At 46.7% G+C, this 21,301-nt stretch overlaps 2 protein-coding genes across 2 annotated transcripts in view; one reads left to right on the forward strand and one right to left on the reverse strand.

Moving 5' to 3' along the window:
• The window catches only part of SLC2A6 (solute carrier family 2 member 6), a 22,779-nt gene extending 16,016 nt beyond the window's left edge, over positions 1-6,763 (forward strand). The window contains exons 8-11 of the mRNA XM_061604454.1: positions 818-926; positions 2,181-2,357; positions 3,555-3,700; positions 4,853-6,763. Coding sequence (XP_061460438.1) covers positions 818-926; positions 2,181-2,357; positions 3,555-3,700; positions 4,853-5,023 — 603 coding nt within the window. The 3' untranslated portion in view covers positions 5,024-6,763. The remainder of the gene's footprint in view (positions 1-817; positions 927-2,180; positions 2,358-3,554; positions 3,701-4,852) is intronic.
• Positions 6,407-21,228, reverse strand: CACFD1 (calcium channel flower domain containing 1). Its single transcript, XM_061604455.1, has 5 exons — positions 20,194-21,228; positions 12,000-12,072; positions 11,567-11,692; positions 10,369-10,476; positions 6,407-9,458 (listed from the first exon to the last, which is right to left on the reverse strand). The coding sequence occupies exons 1-5, from the start codon at positions 20,315-20,317 to the stop codon at positions 9,362-9,364; spliced, it is 528 nt and encodes a 175-aa protein (XP_061460439.1). The 5' UTR covers positions 20,318-21,228; the 3' UTR covers positions 6,407-9,361.
• Positions 21,229-21,301: the final 73 nt, after the last annotated feature.

Here is a 21,301-nt window from a genome sequence, read left to right on the forward strand (position 1 = left end):
GTTATATCCAAAGTGTTTGGAGGGCATCAAATACCAAACCAACCTACAGACTCGACAGCTCTGCCTGTCCACTGTGTGTTTTGTTTCTACCTTTATGACCTATATATTCCCCCCTCCTAAGCACATCCTGGACAGGATGCTAAACGTGACATTAGGAATCACCATAAAACAATTACCCCTCATCTCCATCTGCTATTGATTAAGGCCACATTCACACCAGACGTTTATTCCGCTATCATTCCACTTTAAACAGTAATGGATTCCCCCAGTGAATCCTGGGAAGTGTAGTTTGGGAAGGGTGCTGAGAGCTGTTAGGAGACTCATATTCCCATCACAGAGCTACAATTCTCAGAATTTTCTGGGAAGAGGGACTGACTGTAAAACCACTCTGACAAACTGTAGCTCTGTGAGGGGAACAGGGGTTTCCTAATGACTCTCAGCACCTTTCACAAACTACACTTCCCAGGATTATTTGAGGGAAGCCGCAACTGTTTAAAGTGGAATAAAGGTCTGGTGTGAAAATGGCCTAAGAAAAAAAGTTGACATCTTTCCTTTCTTTATTAATGTTTTTAAATAATTTTTTTATTTCAGCCAAAAAAAAAAACCCACCAAAAAACTCCCTGCTCTCAGGCTTACAACCTAAAGAGACATGACACAAAAGGAAAACGGACAGGGAGGGAGGGAGATTTATGGTTGTGTCCAGTTCGGTCAGAAGTCTCCTGTGTCCTCTTTTTTTAAAAGCGCTCCATAAAATTGCTGGCTGGGGAAAGAGAGAGCCTTGAAACTTTCTAATTCACATCTCCTTTTTCCTTTGCAGGAGCCACAATACGACGCTGTTATCGTGGGGGCCGTCCGCTTAGCGTCGGTGGCGGTTGCCGCGTTCTCAATGGATAAAGCTGGAAGGAAGATTCTTCTGTATATCTCAGGTGCGAATTTCATATCCTCCATTCCCTCCATACTTGGTTAATTACTAGCCAGCTGTTGCCAACCTAGTGCCCTTCACAACACCCATCAGCCCCAGCCAGCTACGGAAGAGGGAGCATGGCCTGGAGGGAGTCCCAGAGGCCAGACAGAGAGGCTTATAGAATCATAGAGTTGGAAGGGGTCTGTAAGGCCATCCAGTCCAACCCCTTGCTCAATACAGGAATCCAAATTAAAGCATCCCCAACAGGTGGCTGTCCAGCTGCCTCTTGAAGGACTCCAGCGTTGGAGAGCCCGCCACCTCCCTGGGTCATTGGTTCCATTGTTGTACCGCTCTGACAGTTAGGAAGTTTTTCCTGATGTCCATTCGAAATCTGGCTTCCTGTAACTTGAGCCCCTTATTCCATGTCCTGCACTCTGGGTTGATTGAGAAAGGATCCTGGCCCTCCTCTGTCTGACACCTTTTGGAGGGCCACGTTCAGCCCCTAGGCCTGAGGATCTTCAGCCATGGTCTCACCTTGAGACCTTGCAGCCACCATCCCCTTGATATCTGAGGATACAGAATGGATTGTTGGGGAGGGGTTGGGAGCCCAGGTAGATGGGGCAACATACCTTTCAGGTGGTTCAGTTCTGTCCAATTCCATGGTGATATTACAGGCAGAAAACAAGAGGGCCAGACCGTATGTTTATTCCATATTATTCCACCTGAAACAGTCATGGCTGTTTCCTCCAAAGAATCGGGGGAACTATAGTTTGTGAAGGCTGCTGAGAATTGTTAGGAGACTCCAGTTCTCCTCACAGAGCTACATGGTTTTTTTGTGTGTTGTGTGTGTGACTTTACTCAGTGGTAGAGAGTACCGCCATCTTTTTGGGGGGCTGCCCGTGGCAACCACTTTGTGCTGGCACCCAGAGCACTTTTATCAAGGGATGAGTATACCAACACCTCAATTTTTTTTATCCCAAAAAGCCCTGGCTACAATTGTCAGAATGGAACTCTGGGAATTGTCGCTCTGTGAGGGGAATAGGGGTCTCCTAACAGCTGTTAACACCCCTCACAAGATACAGTTCCCAGGATTCCTTGGGGTAAGAAGCCATGACTGTTTAAAGTGGAATAAGCATATGGTGGGAAGGTGGCTTTAGGGTTATTAGCCACAGGGGCATCTCCATGGAAGGTCAGGATCCAGAGTCTGGGTGTGAACGGATGAGCCTAACTACCCTTGCATCTCATGTTATCCTTTGTCCCCTCACGCTTATGGCAGCCAGCATCATGCTCGCTTCAAACCTGACCTTGGGCTTCTACATCCACTACCTCCCTCAACATTCCCATAATTCCTCAGCGATTATGGTGAACGGCAGCAGCCACGAGGGCCCAGCCACCAGCCTGAGAAGCGGCCTGATGGTCATCCCTCTGGTCGCCACCATGTTCTTCATCATAGGTACGTTAAATGTGGGAACATGGCTGTGTATGTGCCATATGTTTAAAGCACCTTTGGAGCATATCTGCCCCCAAAGAATCCTGGGAGCTGTAGTTTACCCTTAAAGAGCTACAGTTCCCAGCGCCCTTAACTAAACTACAGCTCCCAGAATCATTTGGGATTCTTTAAATGCATGGTGTGTATGCATCCTGTGGGAACATGGGGTTTTTATTCCTCTCTCTTTCATTATTCTGGAACCTGACAAGGTCATCCGATGAGGCTGAATGTTGGGGAGATTCAGGATAGACTAAATCAGCCTTTCCCAACCCTTGGGTCCCTGGATATTGCTGGACTGCAACTCCCATCAGCCCCAGCCAGCATGGCCATCGGTTAGGAATTATGGGAACTGTAGTCCAGCACCGTCTGGGGACCCGAAGGTTGACAAAGGCTTGACTAGAGGAAGTACTTCTTCCCACGGCATGTAGGACAGATCGACAGCATACATTTAAATTGCATTGAAAGCGCATTTAAAGCACATGACTTCCCTCAGAAGAATCTTGAGAGCCGGGCTTTCTCCCTCACAGAGCTACAACTTCCTGTCATCCTTAAAAAACTACAATTCCCATGAAATTTTGGGAGAAGTCATTTGGTTTAAAGGTGCGTTGCAGGTGCTTTAAATGTATGGTGTGGATCTGCCCATATGGAATTTGTTCCCACAAGATGTGCCGATGGCTACCAACTCAAGATGGCTGTACAAAGACGTTAGCCTTATCCTCCATGAATTTGTCTATCAGCGGCTACTAGCAAAAATGGCTGCGTACTACCTCCGGTACCGGTCATTGGGGAACATGAGTGAGAGTGCTGTTGCACATGTGTCCTGCTTGTGGACTTTGCAGAGGCATCTGGTTGGCCTCTAGAAGGGCTCTTCGTATGCAGGGACAGGGAACCTTTGGCCCTCCAGGTGCTGCTGAACTACAAATCCCATCAGCCTCTGCAGCAAGCATGGCCAATGGCCAGGGATTATGGCAGCTGTTGTTCAGCAACATCTGGAGGGTCATCGGTTCTTATCGGATAGAACCAGATCAAGTTTGGAACGTGGAGCCTTTGTGTTCGACCATATAATATTGAATAATTTTTGAGGAGGGACTCATAATTCAGATCAGCTTGAGGCCTCCCCTCTTCTGGCTTTTTCAAAGGGCCCCTCTTTCCTTTTTCTAGGTTATGCCATGGGCTGGGGTCCTATAACGTGGCTGCTCATGGCTGAGGTTCTCCCGCTGAAGGCCCGAGGGGTGGTGTCTGGTCTGTGTGTGCTCGTGAGCTGGCTGACTGCCTTTGCCTTGACAAAAGTCTTTCTGTTGGTTAAGGTAAGTCGAAGAAGGGTAGACCTTATACACATTGGGGGGCATCTGTGCCACAGACTAAGGCCACATCCGTACTATACATCTGGAGGGCCAAAGGTTCCCCAGATCTGCAACACCTTTAAAACATACCACTTGTAATGTTCATGACCTCCCCCAGAGAATCCTGGGAAGTGTTGTTGGTTACGGGTGCTGAGAGTTGTTAGGAATCCCCCTGTTCCCCTCACAGAGCGACAATTCGCTGGGAAGAAAGATTGATGGTTGAACCACTCTAGGCATTCTATCACAGGACAGGGTCTAGAGCAGGGGGCGTGGAGCCTTTTTCAGCCTGAGGGCTGCATTCCCTCCTGGGTCACCTTCCAAAGGCCACCAGCCAGTGGTGGGCGGGGCCAGAGTGAAAAGCGGGCAGAGAAACAGATGCAAAAATTTACCTTTCTACAGTAGGCTAGTTTCCACGCAGTCACGCACCTCCCTCTCCTCCCTCCAGGCACGCCAGAAGCATGTTTAGAGTTCAAGGAAATGTTCCAGCTGGGCAAAAACACTCAAGGCAGGTGTGAAGCAAGGCTGGTGAGGGTGTGTGGCCTGGAGAGAGAGGGCATGGTTGACAATGGGGTGTAGCCTAGGGAGAGTCCGGGGGCCCAGATGGAGAAGCCTGGAGGGCCATATCTAGCCCCTGTGCCTGAGTTTCCCCACCCATGGTCTAGAGACAGAAGAGGATGGAAAAGGCAATGCTGTTAGACAATTTAAACCCTGTACTTAATGGCCTTATTGGGAGGGGCCGCTTTCGATAGTAACGTGGATTCAAAATGTAAACTCTGCAATTGAGGGGGGCGGCTCTTGCTCATTGGGGCCTGGACTTTTGCCCCAAAGTCTTTCCCAGACAGCCTTGCTGGGTGGGAAGAAAGCAGATCATCCAAGAGTTCAAAATTTCACGTACCGATTAAAAAAACAACAGACGGCCAAATCCTTGGCTACAGATCTGTAGCCAATACTCAATTCTCCAAGCCCCCTCATTGGCCAAAAGATGGAGTTCCACAATTGTCTGGAATGTGTAAGAAAGCATCTCCGATATGCACCTTCATTTTCACCCGGCTCTCTTGCTCACACCTTTCTCTCCGCTTGTCTTTGAAGGAGAATGGTTTCTTTTTTCTTTCCCAGGAGAAGTATGGCTTGGAGGTGCCTTTCTTTTTCTTCAGCGCCATCTGCGTGGTGAACCTTATCTTCACATATTTCATTCCCGAAACCAGAGCCAGGTCCTTGGAGCGCATTGAATCATACTTCCGCACAGGGCGGAGGTCATTTCTGGAATCCTTCCGACGCCATAAATGAAAGTTCAAAACTAATTCAAGTCCAGGCGTTATGGAGAGTGAGAGGGACTTTTGAGGCTGAGACAGGTTGACCATTGTGGTCGCTGTTCTCCAAGTGAATAGATCTCATCAGTCCTTAAACTGGGACAGGGGAAAGATCATGAGCTATTGATGCTCGTTTACATTTGTTAATTTTCTTAAAACTGAAAGGTACTGTAGCAGCTAAGGGATTGCGATACATCTCAGAAAGTTCTCAGCTGGAAGCTTCCGTCAGCCACAAACTTATTAAAATGGTTGAAGGCAAGCCACTCTCGCTGTATTAGTGCTGCAATTTGAAAATAGCACTGACCTACCTTGCATGGTTAAGGACTGCTGCTAGGGCGTGTCTGTGAAGCACTTTGAACCTGCTAAACCAGGGTTGCCAACCCTTTGGGGCCAGCGGGCACATTTGGAATTTTGAGAAAGTGCCATGGGCGCCAGTCACAAAATGGCGGCTGTGGATATGTGTGGCATAACACAAAATGGCTGCCACATCTAAAAGAAGAGAAGAGTCAGGGCCATAAAATGAGTGAGCATGCCCTCCATTAGCATCCTTATCAATGGGGAAAAGGTACCTTGTTAGCCACTGCTGTGCTTGCTCACAGACAGGAGCGCTTTGCAACCCTCCTCTTTTCAGAATAGAAGGAAGGGTGGGGGCCAGTCTTGGCATCCAATGAAATGCGGCCCTGTTTAAGGGGACATGTTCAGTATCGAAGAGGCCTAGCCAGTGCAAACAGGAACTAAGCAGGAAGAGCAAGCAGTCTCTCATGCATTGCAATTTTTTGAGGGGATATTTACTGAGATCTTTCGCAGGCACCATACGAGGTGCTGGCACTCTGCTGTAAAACGTCACAGTGTAAAGTGTTATATAAATGTAAACCATCGTTCATACTTAAAATGATCATAGACTAAAAGCACACACACTTGTGGATCCTTTCTGGGCGTGCACAGCAACTATTTTATGAGCAAATATGGCAAAACATTAAAATGTACATGCACTAATCGTGGCGAGATGAGGGACAGGAAAGTGGCAACTCAGTGGAGATTTTTCTCTAATAAATACATTTTTACAGGCAAGCCATATTTCATAATATGCATTTTTGAGTATGATTTTCACCCATATTTTCCTTTTCATGCACACTTTCCCCTAACATATGCGTTTTTGTAAACCTTGTTTGGTTGACAAACTGTGTTGAAAAATTCAAATAAGTGCGAATTTCGGAGGACGGCTGTATTGCATGCCTCGTTTAGGAAAGTGCGAATTTGATGGGTTCAGGCTGAAATGTGAACTGAGTCAAATTTCTCGGCCATCCCCAACACAAACACACACACACACCCAACTGTAGTAACGAGTCTTTGAAAGCACTAAAGTTCTTACCAGAGGTAGAATGGTCTTTTTATTCACTGCATACACACACAAAGAGGACCAGCTTTTAGGCAGCTCATAAACTGGTGGATGCCAAGAGATTCTCTATATTATAAAAAAAATTGGTTTACTTGGATCAAAACTTTCACCACAGAACAGCATGGAACTGACGCAAGCCAGCATTGTTAACTGTAGATTCTTGAGCAGGAGGAGATGCTTGCCTCTGGCCCTTTCCACCACTAGCATGCGGTCCCCGGAAGGTTGATGAGAAGGGCTGGAAATTTTTCTCCACTCCTGCATTACAGGATACATGATCTCTCAACCCATGACTAATTACAGGATAATTCAAATCCCAGAAGGAGATTCTTGAATTAAATGATTGCATCTGCTTAGAAGATGGTGTTGGTTATTGCAATTATGTGTTTCTTACATGTCAAAAGCACCTAAAGAAAAACCAGCAATTACTGCACAATACGCTTCCGGGGGGAAAGAACAAGTAGTTACGTGTGCAAGAAGTTTTACAGTACAGTAAAAAAGAAAAGGTCCCCATGCAGAATCCTGTCTCTGAGAACGGTAGGACTCTTATTCAGGAAAAGTATCCGCCCCTGAGAAGAGACCAGTTTATTCTTTAGGATCTTTCAAAAGAGAGAAAAAATGGCACCAAACTAGTTTTGTTTGATCTTTGAAACTTCAGAGGCAAGCCCCCCCCCCCCCAAAAGGTCCCTTCCTCTGAAAGTGTGCAGTTCAACAAGGAAGATGAGCCTCTCTACCAATGTGTTTCCTGCTAAAGGAACCATCCTGTCCAATCACTTCCTTTCCATAACGCCATTGAAAATATTGACCCCCTACTGGTGGAATGCAACACTGCAGCTGGCAAGTAAAATTCTCACACACCTCTACATCAACTACATCTAAAGACTAAATTAGTACTTCACAGCATTTTTTGCCCCAGTTCTCAAATAACTAACCCCATCTCTTCCTCAGAAGTGAGTGAACTAAGGCTACGAAGCATCAGTTGTTTCCCAAGAAATGAGATCTCAACTGCATGTCCCATACCCAAGGAGAATAGATCCCCATTAGAACAGTCTTAAATGAAGTCCAAATAATATTCTGTTCCTCAGAGCAAATTAGAAGGAATAGCGATAATAAATTAAATGTAAACCTACAGTGTATAAATAGGAAGAGCAGAATTCTCGTGTTGGAAAACAAAAGGAAGCACCGACAGAGAAGACTGAGATTGTAAAATCTTCAGGGCAGAGGAGCTTTTCCAAGTTACAAAAGCAAACGGAAACACTAACTAGTCAAATGCGTGAGCCCTTTTTGGGTACTGCGTTACGGAACCTTTGTCCTTTTATAGGTACAAAAATGCTTATCCCCAAGGCTCAAGGATTTCTTGGGGGGAGGGGGTGCTCAGAATGCCCCCCGCATAACCTGGAAGGATTTGGGAGTTCGTAAACCAAGAATTCGCTCATGCCACTTCTGACTTTCTTTGGTGCAAAGTGAGAGCGGCAGCCGGTGGTGGCTGGTGTCCATTGGGAGGGTCAGGGCAGAAGACTGGGAGCACAACTGTAGGTGGAGTCTGGAGCCAACGACAGGCGGAACCAACTAATTTAGTTTTGCCCGCATCCTCCTCCCTGCTGAGTTCTATTTATTTATTTATTTATTTGTTAAATTTATTAGTCACCCATCTGGCTGGTTGTCCAGCCACTCTGGGCGACGTACAAGATAAAAAACAATACATTAAAACGTTAAAATTTAAAACCATAACAGTAAAAACCTAACCCACCCCAAAATCCTGCCTGACGAGGCAACAGTGAGACGAAGGAAGGGCAAGCTGACAGGCAATGCTACCCGCTAGACGGGTAAGTAAGAAGGCAGGGGGGGCTGGCCAAGGGCAGAGTGAAGTTGGTGGGGCAGTGCCCCATTTGCCCAGCAGACCAACCTCCACTGGTGGCAGTGCTATTCGAGGAGGAGGGGTGTTTGCCAGGCATAGGGATGCAGCAAGTCCCCACCCTTTCCGCCCTTTGGATCCAGCCTCAGGGATCCCTACGAAAAGCTCTCCTCTTTTTCTGCACCAAAAGCTATTTTTTTTCTCCTGCACTGCTGGAAAATCCTAGAGGGGGGGGGGACTACAAAATACGAACAAAGCAAATATCTTCACACTATTTCTCCCCCCTCAGAAAATGCATCTTACAGATCAGCACATGGTTTGTCAAGTTCTGAAATTACTGAAGAAATGTCATCGAAAAACCCACCGAGGGAGGAGGGGGAGGGAAGGTCTCTGTGTTACACAGAAAGAGAGAGCCTACACTTTTGGAAAAGTCCCAGGCATCAAAGTTCATCAACACCCCCAAAGTTCATAACACGAAGAGAATGCAAAATCAGAGTGCAGCCGGTTGCTCAAAGATATAACGCCATGGTCCTAGTATTCATTTGATGCCCTTACCCCCCCCCAATGGCTTCCCCATCACCCCAGACTTTCAACAATAAAAATCAAGGCCTAGAACACAGCATCAGATGATCTCAGAAGTACCATTCTTGACCCACAAAAACTGTACCAAAGGCTGTTGTCAAGCAGCATTTTGACTGCCGAACGGAGACTACATCCCAGCCATGTAATGAATGGGGTTTTTCACCCTCTTTGGCTCCTCTCCAACCTGAGAATGGAGCAGGGTGGTGGTGGGGGTAGGAGCCCCACTTTAAACCCCACCCTCTTAAAGCTGCAGTTTAAAAGATTCACAGTGTCACAGTAATGTAATTAAAAAAAAATGTTCTGGGGAGTGAAGGGAAGGGTGCATTTTCATTTTGCACTCTCTCTCCTGGATTGGAACAGGAGTTTTTGGAAGAGTTTCACAGCATGGGCTTCCAAGGTCAGTTTTACTGCCGGCGTGAATTCCCACGGCTTGCTTTTCGATGGCCCAGATGGGAAGGGCCAGCCTTAAAATGACGGAAGCCTCACATTGCCTGCGCTTCGACGGCTCCCGTTAGCCCCTCGTCGTTCGCTGGCTTCCGTTGCAACTGCTGCATCCTTGCATATGCAATGGCGTCTCCCCTACAAAGGCAGAAGACAGCATAAGGGCTTTGAGGGGGGATGGAAATGTACAGCACCTACCAAGTGCAACAACCCCACAAGGGCGACTCCCCCACATGTTATTAGACCACAATTCCCATAATCCCTGGCCATTGGCTGGGGCTGATGGGAGCTAGAGTCCAACCACATCCGGAGGACCATAGGCCCCCTGTCCCCATATTAGAAGGTAGTCAATGGATCTTCCAGCCCTTTCCAGAAGACGCATTTCAAGAGTCAGGCAGGCAGACATAGGGCACATTATGCCAGTGGACCACCTAGCGAGGGCTGGCTCTATTAGGCAGGATGAGGCAGCCACCACAAGCAGCTGATCGTGGCTGTTTCTCAAGGGCAGCACATGGTTATTCCATTTCTCATTAATAGATTTCTAAGGGCATGCAGGGGAAGAGGAGTTTGTGGGATGTTCTGCCTCAGGTGCCTTAATAACTTGACCGCCCTTGAAGGCTACGTCCCTTGTCTTTGGGGGCCAGAGGACACAATTTGCTGCTCTACCTCGGGTAGCAAAATAGGAACACAGGAATGGACAGTCTAGCTCAGGACTGTACACTGAGTGTTAGCGGCTCTCTGGGATTTCAGGGAGAGGACACTCCCAACCCTACTTGGAGATGCCGGGGATTGTAGCTGGGATCTTCTGCATGCAAAGCAGAGGCTCTAACCTGGAGGGCCCTTCCCTCAACTTGGCCACTGCTCAGGCATGATGGGAGTTGTGGTCCAACAACATCAGTTGGCTAGCCCTGTTGTAGACCAGGCTAAACTGACAAGTCTCTGCAAAACCGGATCCCACAAAGTGCACTTTCTGTGATTCTTTTCGCTTTCACATCGGATTGCCTCTTCACAATGAAACAGGGAGGAAAGGAAGACTTTTCTCTCTTACTTTTTGCCTAACGCCGAAAGTCCGTAGAGCACTCCTGTTGCGAATGCAATGGCATTGCCTATTAACGTTGTTAGCGTCAGGCTCAATATGACTGGGAACACGGCCATCCTGGGGAAAGGAGAGGACGCAGGTGAGGACCAGGGAGTGTCTACCGCTGTGTCAACACACGATGCCCAGGCGGAGAGGACCCAAATATGTACCACCCCAGACATGACAAGCTGGAGCAGAATTTTGTGTCCTCAGATTTTTAGCTCCCAATAAAGTTGGAAGCATCCATCTCTCATTTCTCCACTCTTAAATTCAGTTCTCCACATCTGCATTTTCTTTTAAATTCTCATGAAAATTCATCAGCATTTTAGTGCAAATTTGTATATGCAGTTTTGACCAGAGTGCACTTTTTGCAAGTCATTTCTCCCAAATATAATGCATTTTTGGATGTGATTTTCACTGAGAGTTTCATTCTTCTGCACATTTCCCCCTAATATATGAATCTTTGGAAACATGGTTTGGATGAGGAACTGCATCGCAAAATTCAGATAAGTGTACATTTCAAAGGGTGCCTCAGTTTCGCTTCTCGTATTGTTTCAGAAAGTGATAATTAGACTGATTCAGATTTAAATGTGAACTGAATTGAATTTCTCCCCATCCCTAGCCCCCAATAGGTTGTATCCAATTAAGCTCTACTCAAAGTAGACTCACTGAAATTAATGAATCTAAGTTAGGCAGCTCCATTCCCTTCAATAGGTCTGCTCGAGTAGGACCAGCATTGGAGACAACCTAATATATTTTAACACACAACGTGATTAGAGATACGTACAAGCCAGACATTCAGGAAACGGGGGGAAAGTGTGTGTGTGAAAATGGGGAAAATACCCAGCTCCAAAAGTGGATACATTTGTTCTGACTTGTTTATGGGATGGTTCTACAGCAATGTATTTGTCCTGGTTTGCTTATGGGGTGTTTATATGTCTTCCCATTGGTCATCTGTTCATCCCACACGTTTTCCCATTGCCTTAGCAAAAATGTGAAAAGTCATCTAAGGAGGATTTGTTGTGCTAGGGTGACATAATCCTTTCTTCCAATTTAAACCTAAAGTTCTGGCATGCGTGTCAATCCTTCCAGCAAAATATCGACCACGAAAGCCTAGAGGCACCCCAGCTCTCAAAATGGCAGAAATCTACCCCCGAAGCATGCTTACCCACAGTAGAAGGCGGCTTTCTGCCACGGGTGGAGCTTGTCAGCCTTAGCTGACACGGCGTTTGCAAACTCGACGAACTGGCAGCAAAAGGGGGCCTCACACAGGATGAGGACGAAGGCGTTCAACCTTTGGGGGCAGAAGCCAGACTCAAAAAACAGAAAGGACCCATCCCACCCATGGTGAAAGACACTCCCCTTCTATGTTGATTGGCTTGTAGGATGGTGGAGACATTGGGACCCTGCTCCCCCCAAAATAAAGGGTCTAAGACACACACCCCAAGACCCTGGACGACTACACCCTTGCCCCCATCCCATTGGTGTAAAATGCCCTCTGCCTGCCCCTGCATTCGCAGCCCACTTTTGTTCCTGCCACTGTTGGTTTGCAGCACCCAGGAGAACTCAAAGCACACAGCAAGAGAGTCAAGTTTACTTACATCATCCAAACGCCAGCTGCAATGTTGAGCGGGTAGATGGTCACGCAGTTAAAGAGACCAGCGAGGGCACATGCTGAAAGGAAAAGGCAGGCAAGAACATTATGAAGAGCCCTGATGGATCGAGCCAAGGGCCTATCACGGGCCAGCGTCCTCTTTCTCACAATGGCCTACCAGATGCCCAAATGGGAACCCCACAAGCAGGGCCTGTACCTAACAGCACTCTCCCCTCCTGCAGTTTCCAGCAATTGACGTTCAGAAGTATACAACTTCCGACAGTGGGAAGTCGAACGCAGCCATCGGGGTTAGTAGTCTTTGATTGCCATTTTTGACACGGCAATTTCCTTGCAGCAGGGAGTTCCATAGTTCAGGCTACGCACTGATATTGATTCTGGAGATATTGTGGCTCTGCCTCCCTATTTTAGGAAGAATTTGCTGATCTGGAGGCTCCAAGTCAGGTGTGGGGAACTTCTGGCCCTCTAGATGTTGCTTAACTACAACTCTCATCATCCTTGGCCGTAGGATGGGAACTGTAGTTCAGTAACATCTGGAGAGCCAAAGGTTCAAGGTGAATAGCCTTCTTCACTGGGTTTCTCCTTCCTTCCCATCACTGGCAATTTTTCTCTGAACTCTGCTTTTCTTCCTTTTACAGAAGCCCAAGATGGAGAAATTTAGTAGGTAAAGCTTTCTCCATCCCTCCCACCCCCCTCTTGTTGGGAGTAATGCACCAAAGCATGTTTCAAGTGACCTGAACCAGCTTGGGGGCTGGGGGATAGACAGAAAGGCAAACTATTCTTCCCCCTGCAGATTCCTCCTCTAATGTGTTTGTTGTTTTTGCAGGCTTTGCTCCTCCCTTTCTTCCCTTCTCTTCCTGTCTTTGTTCTCAGTTAGTTGGCACTGGCTCCCTGAGTGGAAGCCACAAGGCTGCTTTAGCATGTATAACTTTGCCTCTTTGTAAGAATAAACCTTAAATTGCTTTATTCTTTCAATGACCAGCCTTAACAGACCAGTTATTTCTGCACTCTGCTGCAATATATATCTACCAAAAACTCTAATACCCCTCAGTTTTAATCTCCCTGCTGGGAAACATTTCACCAGCTAAAATTCTCAGTCCAGCTGCTGTTTAAAGGCAGAGGAGCAGGGCCAGTTTTTAAAAAGCTAGCAACTGTACACTGTAACAGTCCAAAAATAACCTGTGGAACCACCTGGGATTTGGTACTCATTAAACTTGCAACAAGGTTTTCTGCATCTGATACAGCATCCATCCCCTTTAGCATTCGTCAGCAGGTAACTTAATCTCAGTATTAGACAGGAGCCTCGTGGCTCTGCTGCTGAAAGAGAACGGCCCAGCTGCTGAGTTAACAATAAATAAAGCCACAAAGAAAACATGCGTGCACTCTCTCTCTCCCCCAAGAATGACAAAATTTCTATTGGAAACATTGACAGGTGTCCTAGAAAGCAAACGTTTCATTCTCAAACGCACTCAGAGTCAGTGTGGTTGTGCGTCTAGGACATTCAGATCAATGTACCTCCTCTGCCCTGAAAGAAGAGCATTTAATTAATTAATTACATTTTTATCCCGCCTTTCCTCCAAGGAGCACAAGGTGGTGTACAAACATGCTTCTCCTCCCAATTTTATCCTCATAACAACCCTGTGAGGTAGTTTAGGCTGAGATTGACCCAAAGCCACCCAGTGAGCTTCGTGAATGGGGATTTGAACCCATGACTTTGAACGACTGACTTAAGAACATCAGAAAAGCCCAAAAAGGGGCCCATCTAGTCCAGCCTCCTGTTCTCACAGTGGCCAGCCAGTTGCCCTAATGGGAAGCCCGCAACCAGGGCCTGAGCACAAAGGGCACTCTCCCCTCCTGTGGTTTCCAGCAACAGGTATCTGGAAGCATACTGACTTGCCCTCAGCTAGGGATGAGAGAGAAATTCGATTCAGTTCATACTTAAAGGTGAATCCCTCACACTTAACTCTTTTCTGAAACGATATGAGAGCTGCAATACAATCGTCCTTTGAAATTTGAATTTTGCCATGCACTTCTCCAACCAACCAACGTTTTATTAGGGGGAAAGTATGCATAAGGATTAATATATGCGTGAAAACAGCAGACACAAATGCTCCCACTGGTAGTACATGCCCTGGTCACCTCTCGTTTAGACTACTGTAATGCGCTCTACGTGGGGTTACCCTTGAAAACGGTCCGGAAACTACAACTTATACAAAATGCGGCGGCTCGACTACTTATGAACAGTCGCCGCCAGGATCACATCACCCCAGTGTTGTTTGATCTACACTGGCTTCCAGTTGTTTTCCGGGCCCAATTCAAGGTGTTGGTACTAACCTTTAAATCCCTATACGGTCTCGGCCCAGTTTATCTTACGGAGCGCCTTCAACGCCACCAATTATGCCGCCCGACAAGATCGGCCACACAGGGCCTTCTCTCAATCCCGCCGACAAAAACAGCTAGATTGGCGGGTACAAGAGAGAGGGCATTCTCAGTGGCGGCCCCCACCCTCTGGAACTCCCTCCCACAAGATCTCCGACATGCCTCTTCCCTAAATACATTTTGTACAGCCTTAAAGACCTGGCTCTTTCAACAGGCCTTCGGGATTTCCGGGGAGGGTTAATTACTAAGATTGGAATGCCTCCTACCCTGTTTTAATATTATTGTCTGCTGCTGTATTGTTCTTATGTTGTTTTTATATTGTATCATTGTATTGTATTTTATCATATTATGTTTTAACTGTTGTACGTTGCCTAGAGTGGCCATTGGCCAGATAGGCGACACAGAAATTAAATTTATTATTATTATTATTATTATTATTAATTATTCTATCAGGAAAAATTGCTTGCAAAAACGTGCACCTTGGTCAAAACGGCAGAGAAAAAATGGTTTATGAGGAGAAATTTGCACCAAAACGTTAATGAATTTCCAGGAGGATTTAAAGGGGGGGTGAATGCAAATTGCTGCAGAAATGTGGAGAGCTGACTTTTGGATTGGAACCAGCGGGACCAGAGGGGGAGCGAAGGGGCAAACGGAGCCATTGTCTTAGGAAGCACTTCCTTTCGTTCACCCTGAATGCACCACCCATCAACACGATGGGCTGACCTCAAGTTCTTCTCTTATGGGCCACATGATCAACTGTGTATTATGAGAGAGGAGGGGAAATGCCGGCTAGGCCGGAGAACCCTTGGAGTTCTCAGTCTTGGTTCTCCAGACGGAAAAGGCCCTTCCAGTCTCAAGGGTTGGCCTCACGAGGGTCAGGACACCCCTGAAACAGAGCTGGTGACCCAACTAGAGCTGAAGCTTCTCAGCCCACGGAGGAGCAAGATGAGGTGATGAGACACCAGTCCACGCAAAGGGCCTCCTCACGCAAAGGACTTGCTACCAGGCCAGGTTCAAGGTTCTTGTGTTAACTGACAGAGCCTTAAACCACTTGGGCCCAAAGGAATTTAAGGGCCCTTTTGCTTCACCTCAGTCACCAAGATCCTCTGGAGGGGCAGTTCTGGTGGCTCCTCTTTCCCCTAAGGTTTGGCCGACCTTTACCAGAGAGTGCCCTGTGGAACTCCCTGCCGATAGAGGCTTGCCAGAGATCATCGCTGCCTTTTTAAAAGGCATCTCCTGATATCCCTGTTATTCAGACAGGCCTTTGAAACATGAATTTATTTTTCCTAGCCACTATTTATTGCGGTTATTGCAATTTTTGCCCGTTTTGCTCTATTTTTTCGGAAACCGCGGTCAAGAAATATTTAAATAAATAAATACGCTTGCTCCTGTTGCCATCCAGCCCTGCGAGAAAACTTCGGTAGGTCTGGGAGTTTTTCTTGTACCCACGTCCCTGGCTAGTGGCTTATATTTGGAGATTGGAAGATAAACACCCGCCGTTTATTACACAATGGTCTGAGGACCTCCCCTCAACTGACTACATCTGAACCCTTTTTTTTTTTATCAGCGCCTATTTCTTGTGGGTACCTATTTGGACATCTGGAGGGCTTACTTCGACTTGCGCGTTTCATCGTAGACGGAAGCCCCAAGGACTGGCGTGTGTTTAAGGTGAGCCAACATTGGTGCAGATTTATTTATTTATTAAACTGCAGAAGATGAAGGTCAGAGTATGGGGCAAGGTTAGTATTAGGATTACAGGTACTCTGTGAATATGGATGATTTTTAATGAATTTCAACAGATTATGAGAACTCTGAGGAAAAAAGTCCAAAAGGGCTCTGGGGTTTTTTCCCTCCCTTTTTAGACTTTGAACTCTCTATTCTCTCTGACTGTTTTGTGCATCGCCATGAAAATTGAGAGGGTTGTTAAGCAAGCGTCTCTGAGTTCAGAACTATAAGTTTTGTAAGGTTTTGTTTTGAAATGAGCTTATGGGAAGCATCAGAATGGCATGGGGGGTATTTTCAATTTAACATTGCGGAATGTGAAAAACCCATGCTGGCTATAGTATACAGCCACTCTTGTGACTGTATAATTAATTATTATTATTAATTTATTTATTAAATTGATATCCAGCCCTTCCTTCCTCCTGTCTTTTTTTTTTTTAATTGCTTGTGGGTTTTTTTGACCCTGCTTCTTTTTGGTTAAATCTGACAAATACATAAATAAATTTGTTGGCTTGGGGGGGGGAACCCCTCATGTTATGTCACATCACAGGGCAAGCGCTCACACACAATATGGGGAAGAGGAGAGAGAAATCAGGGCCTCCATTCTTTTTTTAAAAAAGTGGGCACTCAGTTTTCTCTCAGAGACATTCCACACCTTAAGGGCCAACCTTATCATTAGGCAGTGAGGTGTGCCTGATGCTATGGTCAGGTGACTGATGCTATGAGCTCACTGCCTTCGGGGGCACTGGAGGACGCTGTTCCATTATTAGGGTTGTAAAGCAAGGGCCAAACAAGGCCCTCCAGGCCTCATCCTCTGGCCCCGGGCCACACCAGTCACTGTCCCTGGCTGGGGCTGATGGGAGTTGTAGTCCAAAACAGCTGGAGGGCACCAGCTTGGCGATGATTGTGGACACTATAGCACCGCTTGTTTTTGCAACACTGGTTCGGATCCCGCAAAATCCGGCAGGTATTAAAAAAAGGATTAGGGGGGCCAATTCCGGTCTGGGGGGCAGGGGTTCACCACCCCTCCCATTGTAAAGAAAACAGCAAAAGCACTTCAGCTGTAAGATCTGAGTCACAATAGAGTAAGTCTATAAGAAAACAGGAGCCATCCTTATGGGCCAACAGTGGGAGGTGTCAAAGAAACGAGAAGCAGTCAGGATTTATTTTACAAGGCTCCGTAAGATACAGGTTGTAACCTCCGCCACCGACTGACATAGTGGCCTCGGGAAGTTCACTGCCTCACAGCTCCCCACCTTCAAAGTGGGCACAGTCCTCGTGGCCGATTTTAAAGATGCAAGCGTGAAAAACAAACGGCATTTTGCTACATTACAGTTAGCAAGCATCGTGCTGTACCTTTATACAGCCCACTTAAAGTGTTCAGGGCAGGGATGGGGAACCTTTTTTCAACCCAAGGGCCACATTCCCTTATAAGCAAACTTCAGGGGGCCGCATGGCAGAAATGGGTGGGGTCAGAGGGAAAGGTAGGCAGAGCAACAAATGTGAATTTTACCTTTGTAGAGTAGGCTAGTTTACACACACACACACACACACACACACACACACACACACACACACACACACACACACACACACACACACACCCTCTATCTTCCATCTAGTGATCAAGAGGCATTATCTAAATAAATAAATAAATAAATCTAGTGAGGGGTATGCCTGAGGAAGAGTCTCGAAGGCCAGACAGAAAGGACTGGAGGGCCAGATTTGGCCCCTGAGCTGGAGATTCCTCACCCCTGCTCGAAGCCACCACTATACATCGTTTATAGAGCAAAACGGTTTTGACGATCTTGAGGCTGTTTTGCTCAAAGAGCAAACCTGTGAGACAGGCCACTCTGACCTCTGCTTTGCAGACTAGGAGGTGGGGCTGGGAAATACCCGCCTGACGAAAGTTTACCCAACAAGTTAGCACACGGGGAAGCTGGTCAATGCCCAGAGCGAAGTCCAACACTTATCAACTATGCCTTCAAACATGAGGAAGAAAATCGCAGTGTATCTGGGTCTAAGAGGCAAACAGCAATCAGCGCACATTCAGGGCTGGGTGTTGCAATGGAGATGATCATTCAAGTTGTGAGCAAGTTTCTCGGCATCCTCCTCAGCCTAGTCAGCCTTTGCAAAACGTGTTTTTAAATATTAACCTCTCCTACAAAAATAAACTTTGCGTCAAAATGCAAACAGGCCAGAGAGCCAGCAAGTAAGCTACACAACTGGGATCTGCAACAAAATGTTGCAGTATGGAGTGGCCCTGTTCACTGTCCCAGCCAGCTAGCCAGCCATGCCCTTCTCCAAGATATTCCATTCCATTCCACCTCCACTTCATTCGGGATGGGCTTTTTGGATAGAGTTTTATTCTATTTACCCATTTTTATTTCTTTTACATAATTATAGGCTCCCCTTTAGAGCAAAGCCCTTGCAAGGCAGCTTACATCAAGCAAACATAAAATATAATTTCACACTTTAATTAAAAAAAAAGAACCAGTTAAACCAGGAGCCCAAAACAATCCACATGCCAGCAACACACCATTATAATTAACAAAAACAATGAACATTAAACACTAAACTAAAGCAACATATTCAGACTAGCTGCTCTATGAAATCCTTTAAGAAAACCCACGCCCTGAAAGATGTGGGTTTTTAAAAAGCCCATTTAAAAGCCTGTGCCGATGGGGCCATACACAGATCACGTGAAAGGGCATGCCAGAGACAAGGGGCTACTACCAACAAGATCCCAGCCTTCATGCCCCTGCTGATCAGACTGATCTGACAAGTAGGCCTACAAACCAGGCCTCTATGACCGACTCAATGCCAAAAGATGGAAGGAAGAATAAGTCAACACCAGCTAGTCCTGCTAGGATAGCAGAGCCTCCATGTTTGGAAGCAGTGTACCTCTGAATATCAGATGCTGGAGGTGGACAGTAAGACAGTGCTGTTGTCAACATGCTTTTTTTATGGGCTTCCGGGGGGCATTCTGGCTGGCCAGATTTAGGATTAGATGGACCTTAGTGCCTGGATGGGAGTTTCACACATACACACCACTAGTGTACACCAAGTGTGGTGTAGTGGTTAGAATGTCCAGCTGGGGCCTGGGAGACCCGTGTTCAAACCCCTGCTCAGCCACAAAACTCACTGAGTGACCTTTGGCCAATCACTGTCTCTCAGCCTAGCCTACCTCACAGGGTTCCTGTGATGATAAAATGAGAGAGGGGGGAGAACCATAAACGCAAAAATAAAAGAAATAAAATGAAAATGAAAGAAGCCACAACTAAGCCACCCTGAGCAACTGAAGAGAACATGAAAAGCATAATGTTTTATTTAATTAAATAAATAAATTTAATTAAATTTATATCCCGCCCTTCCTCCCAGTAGGAGCCCAGGGCAGAAATAATATGGAAATAAATACTTGCATTTGCTTATACAAAGCAAGCACCATCCTTTTGAATCTGGTTTTGAACCACACATGCACAAATGCGGGTATTTATTTACCTGCTAAATATATTTACATGAGGCAGTCAATAGCATAGTCCTGTTGAGGGCTCACGTCATAAAGTGGCAAAACACAATAGGAAAAAAAAATACATCTACACAAAAAGTTTGCAGCCTAGGGTTGGATCCAACTACTCAGAGTAGTCCCATTGAAATGAATGGCTCTAAGTTAGTTATGCCCATGATTTTCAGTAGGTCTCTGAGGAGGGCTGGCTTTGGATCAACCTGTGAAAACTACACCGATGAGGCAGCAGCGTGATACTTCCACTAGATTGCCCTTGATAAAGGGTCTTTGTCACCCAAAACGCTTCAGGCAGCAATAAACTATTTCTGTTTTAATTTTTGGCTGTTTGCTGGCTAGGCACTTTGAGAGTTTCCCCTCGTTTCGTCTTTGGATGCAACCTTTAATTTTCCACCACCCTGGAGAGAGAAGAATTAAAGCAAGCAACTCCAAAAGACACAGGACCATTCAAAGAGGTGCAAAGCACGCCCACCATAGGGGAAATCTGCGCCTCGGGACTTTGCGTCCACGGGGACAATCATCAGAGGAAAAGTTGCAGGGGAGGGTAGAGAATACTCACAGATGCCTCCGATGATGCCAGCCAGCCGGCATAACCACTTGTACCACCAGGTCATTCCATCATCATCGGGGGACGATGGGGTGGCAGCTGCATCGGATTGAGGCTGCTCTTCTTGGGAACTCATCCTGCCCTTTGGGGGGGGTTAAAGGACAGGCACTTTCCCCCCTTTCACCCCCACGCCCACCTTGTGCTCGCCACCGCAACTCCCTCCCCCCGCACTGGGTACGATCCTAGTCCTCAGCGCGTCGCCGTGCATCCACTGCCTGCCTTCAGTCCCTTTAAACACAGCTCCTGCTGACAATGGAGAGGGCCCCTCCCCTCCACACAGCTGTTTAACCCATTCATGGCTCCCTTCGCATAGCATTCTGGGTCCCCCCGTCCCTTCTTTCCTTCTAAGAGGAGGAGCTCTCATCCATATACTTAAAAAAAGAGCGGTAGACCGACCAGTCTATTGTCTAGACCCGATGCGACTTCCTAGTTAATTTTGAAGCAACGCTCCAGCCCTTAGGAAACTATGGGGAAATTAGGGACTGAAGTGTAGCTGTGAGCTTCCCCACATTCCCCCTCAAAAGAAAAAAAGGGGGGGAAGGAACAGCTAATACAAGAGAGGAGTTTTTGGGCTTTCTAACTCAGGCCTTAATTCATGTGAAAAATGGGATGGGAGGATTTTAAAAACTGGTTGACCAGTGCAAATACAATATGTAACCATCTGTTGGGGTTGCTTTAAATTGGTTTCCTGCATTGAGCAGGGGGTTGGACTCGATGGCCTTAGAGGCCCCTTCCAGCTCTACGATTCTGTTATTCCCCCACTTGCCTCTGAAGAGTTATGTTGCGTGCATTTAGGCTCTGATTTTTGAATGGCCAGACTACACTTTTTGCATCCTATACCATTTAATTCCAACCTTTACACCCTCACCCTCCTTCCAGAGACGGGAGAAATTTGATTCAATTTGCATTCAAAGCCAAATTCCTGACACAATACAGGAACCAAATTGCAGCCATCCTTTACAGTTTGGACTTCTTCGACTTTTGCAGCGCAGTTCTCCAGCTGGGTAGATGTGTTTCCCACCCACCCCATCTCACCGCCAAATTGTACAAATCAAACAGG

Source organism: Rhineura floridana, chromosome 20 (assembly GCF_030035675.1).
Source record: "Rhineura floridana isolate rRhiFlo1 chromosome 20, rRhiFlo1.hap2, whole genome shotgun sequence".
NCBI classification, from domain to species: domain Eukaryota; kingdom Metazoa; phylum Chordata; class Lepidosauria; order Squamata; family Rhineuridae; genus Rhineura; species Rhineura floridana.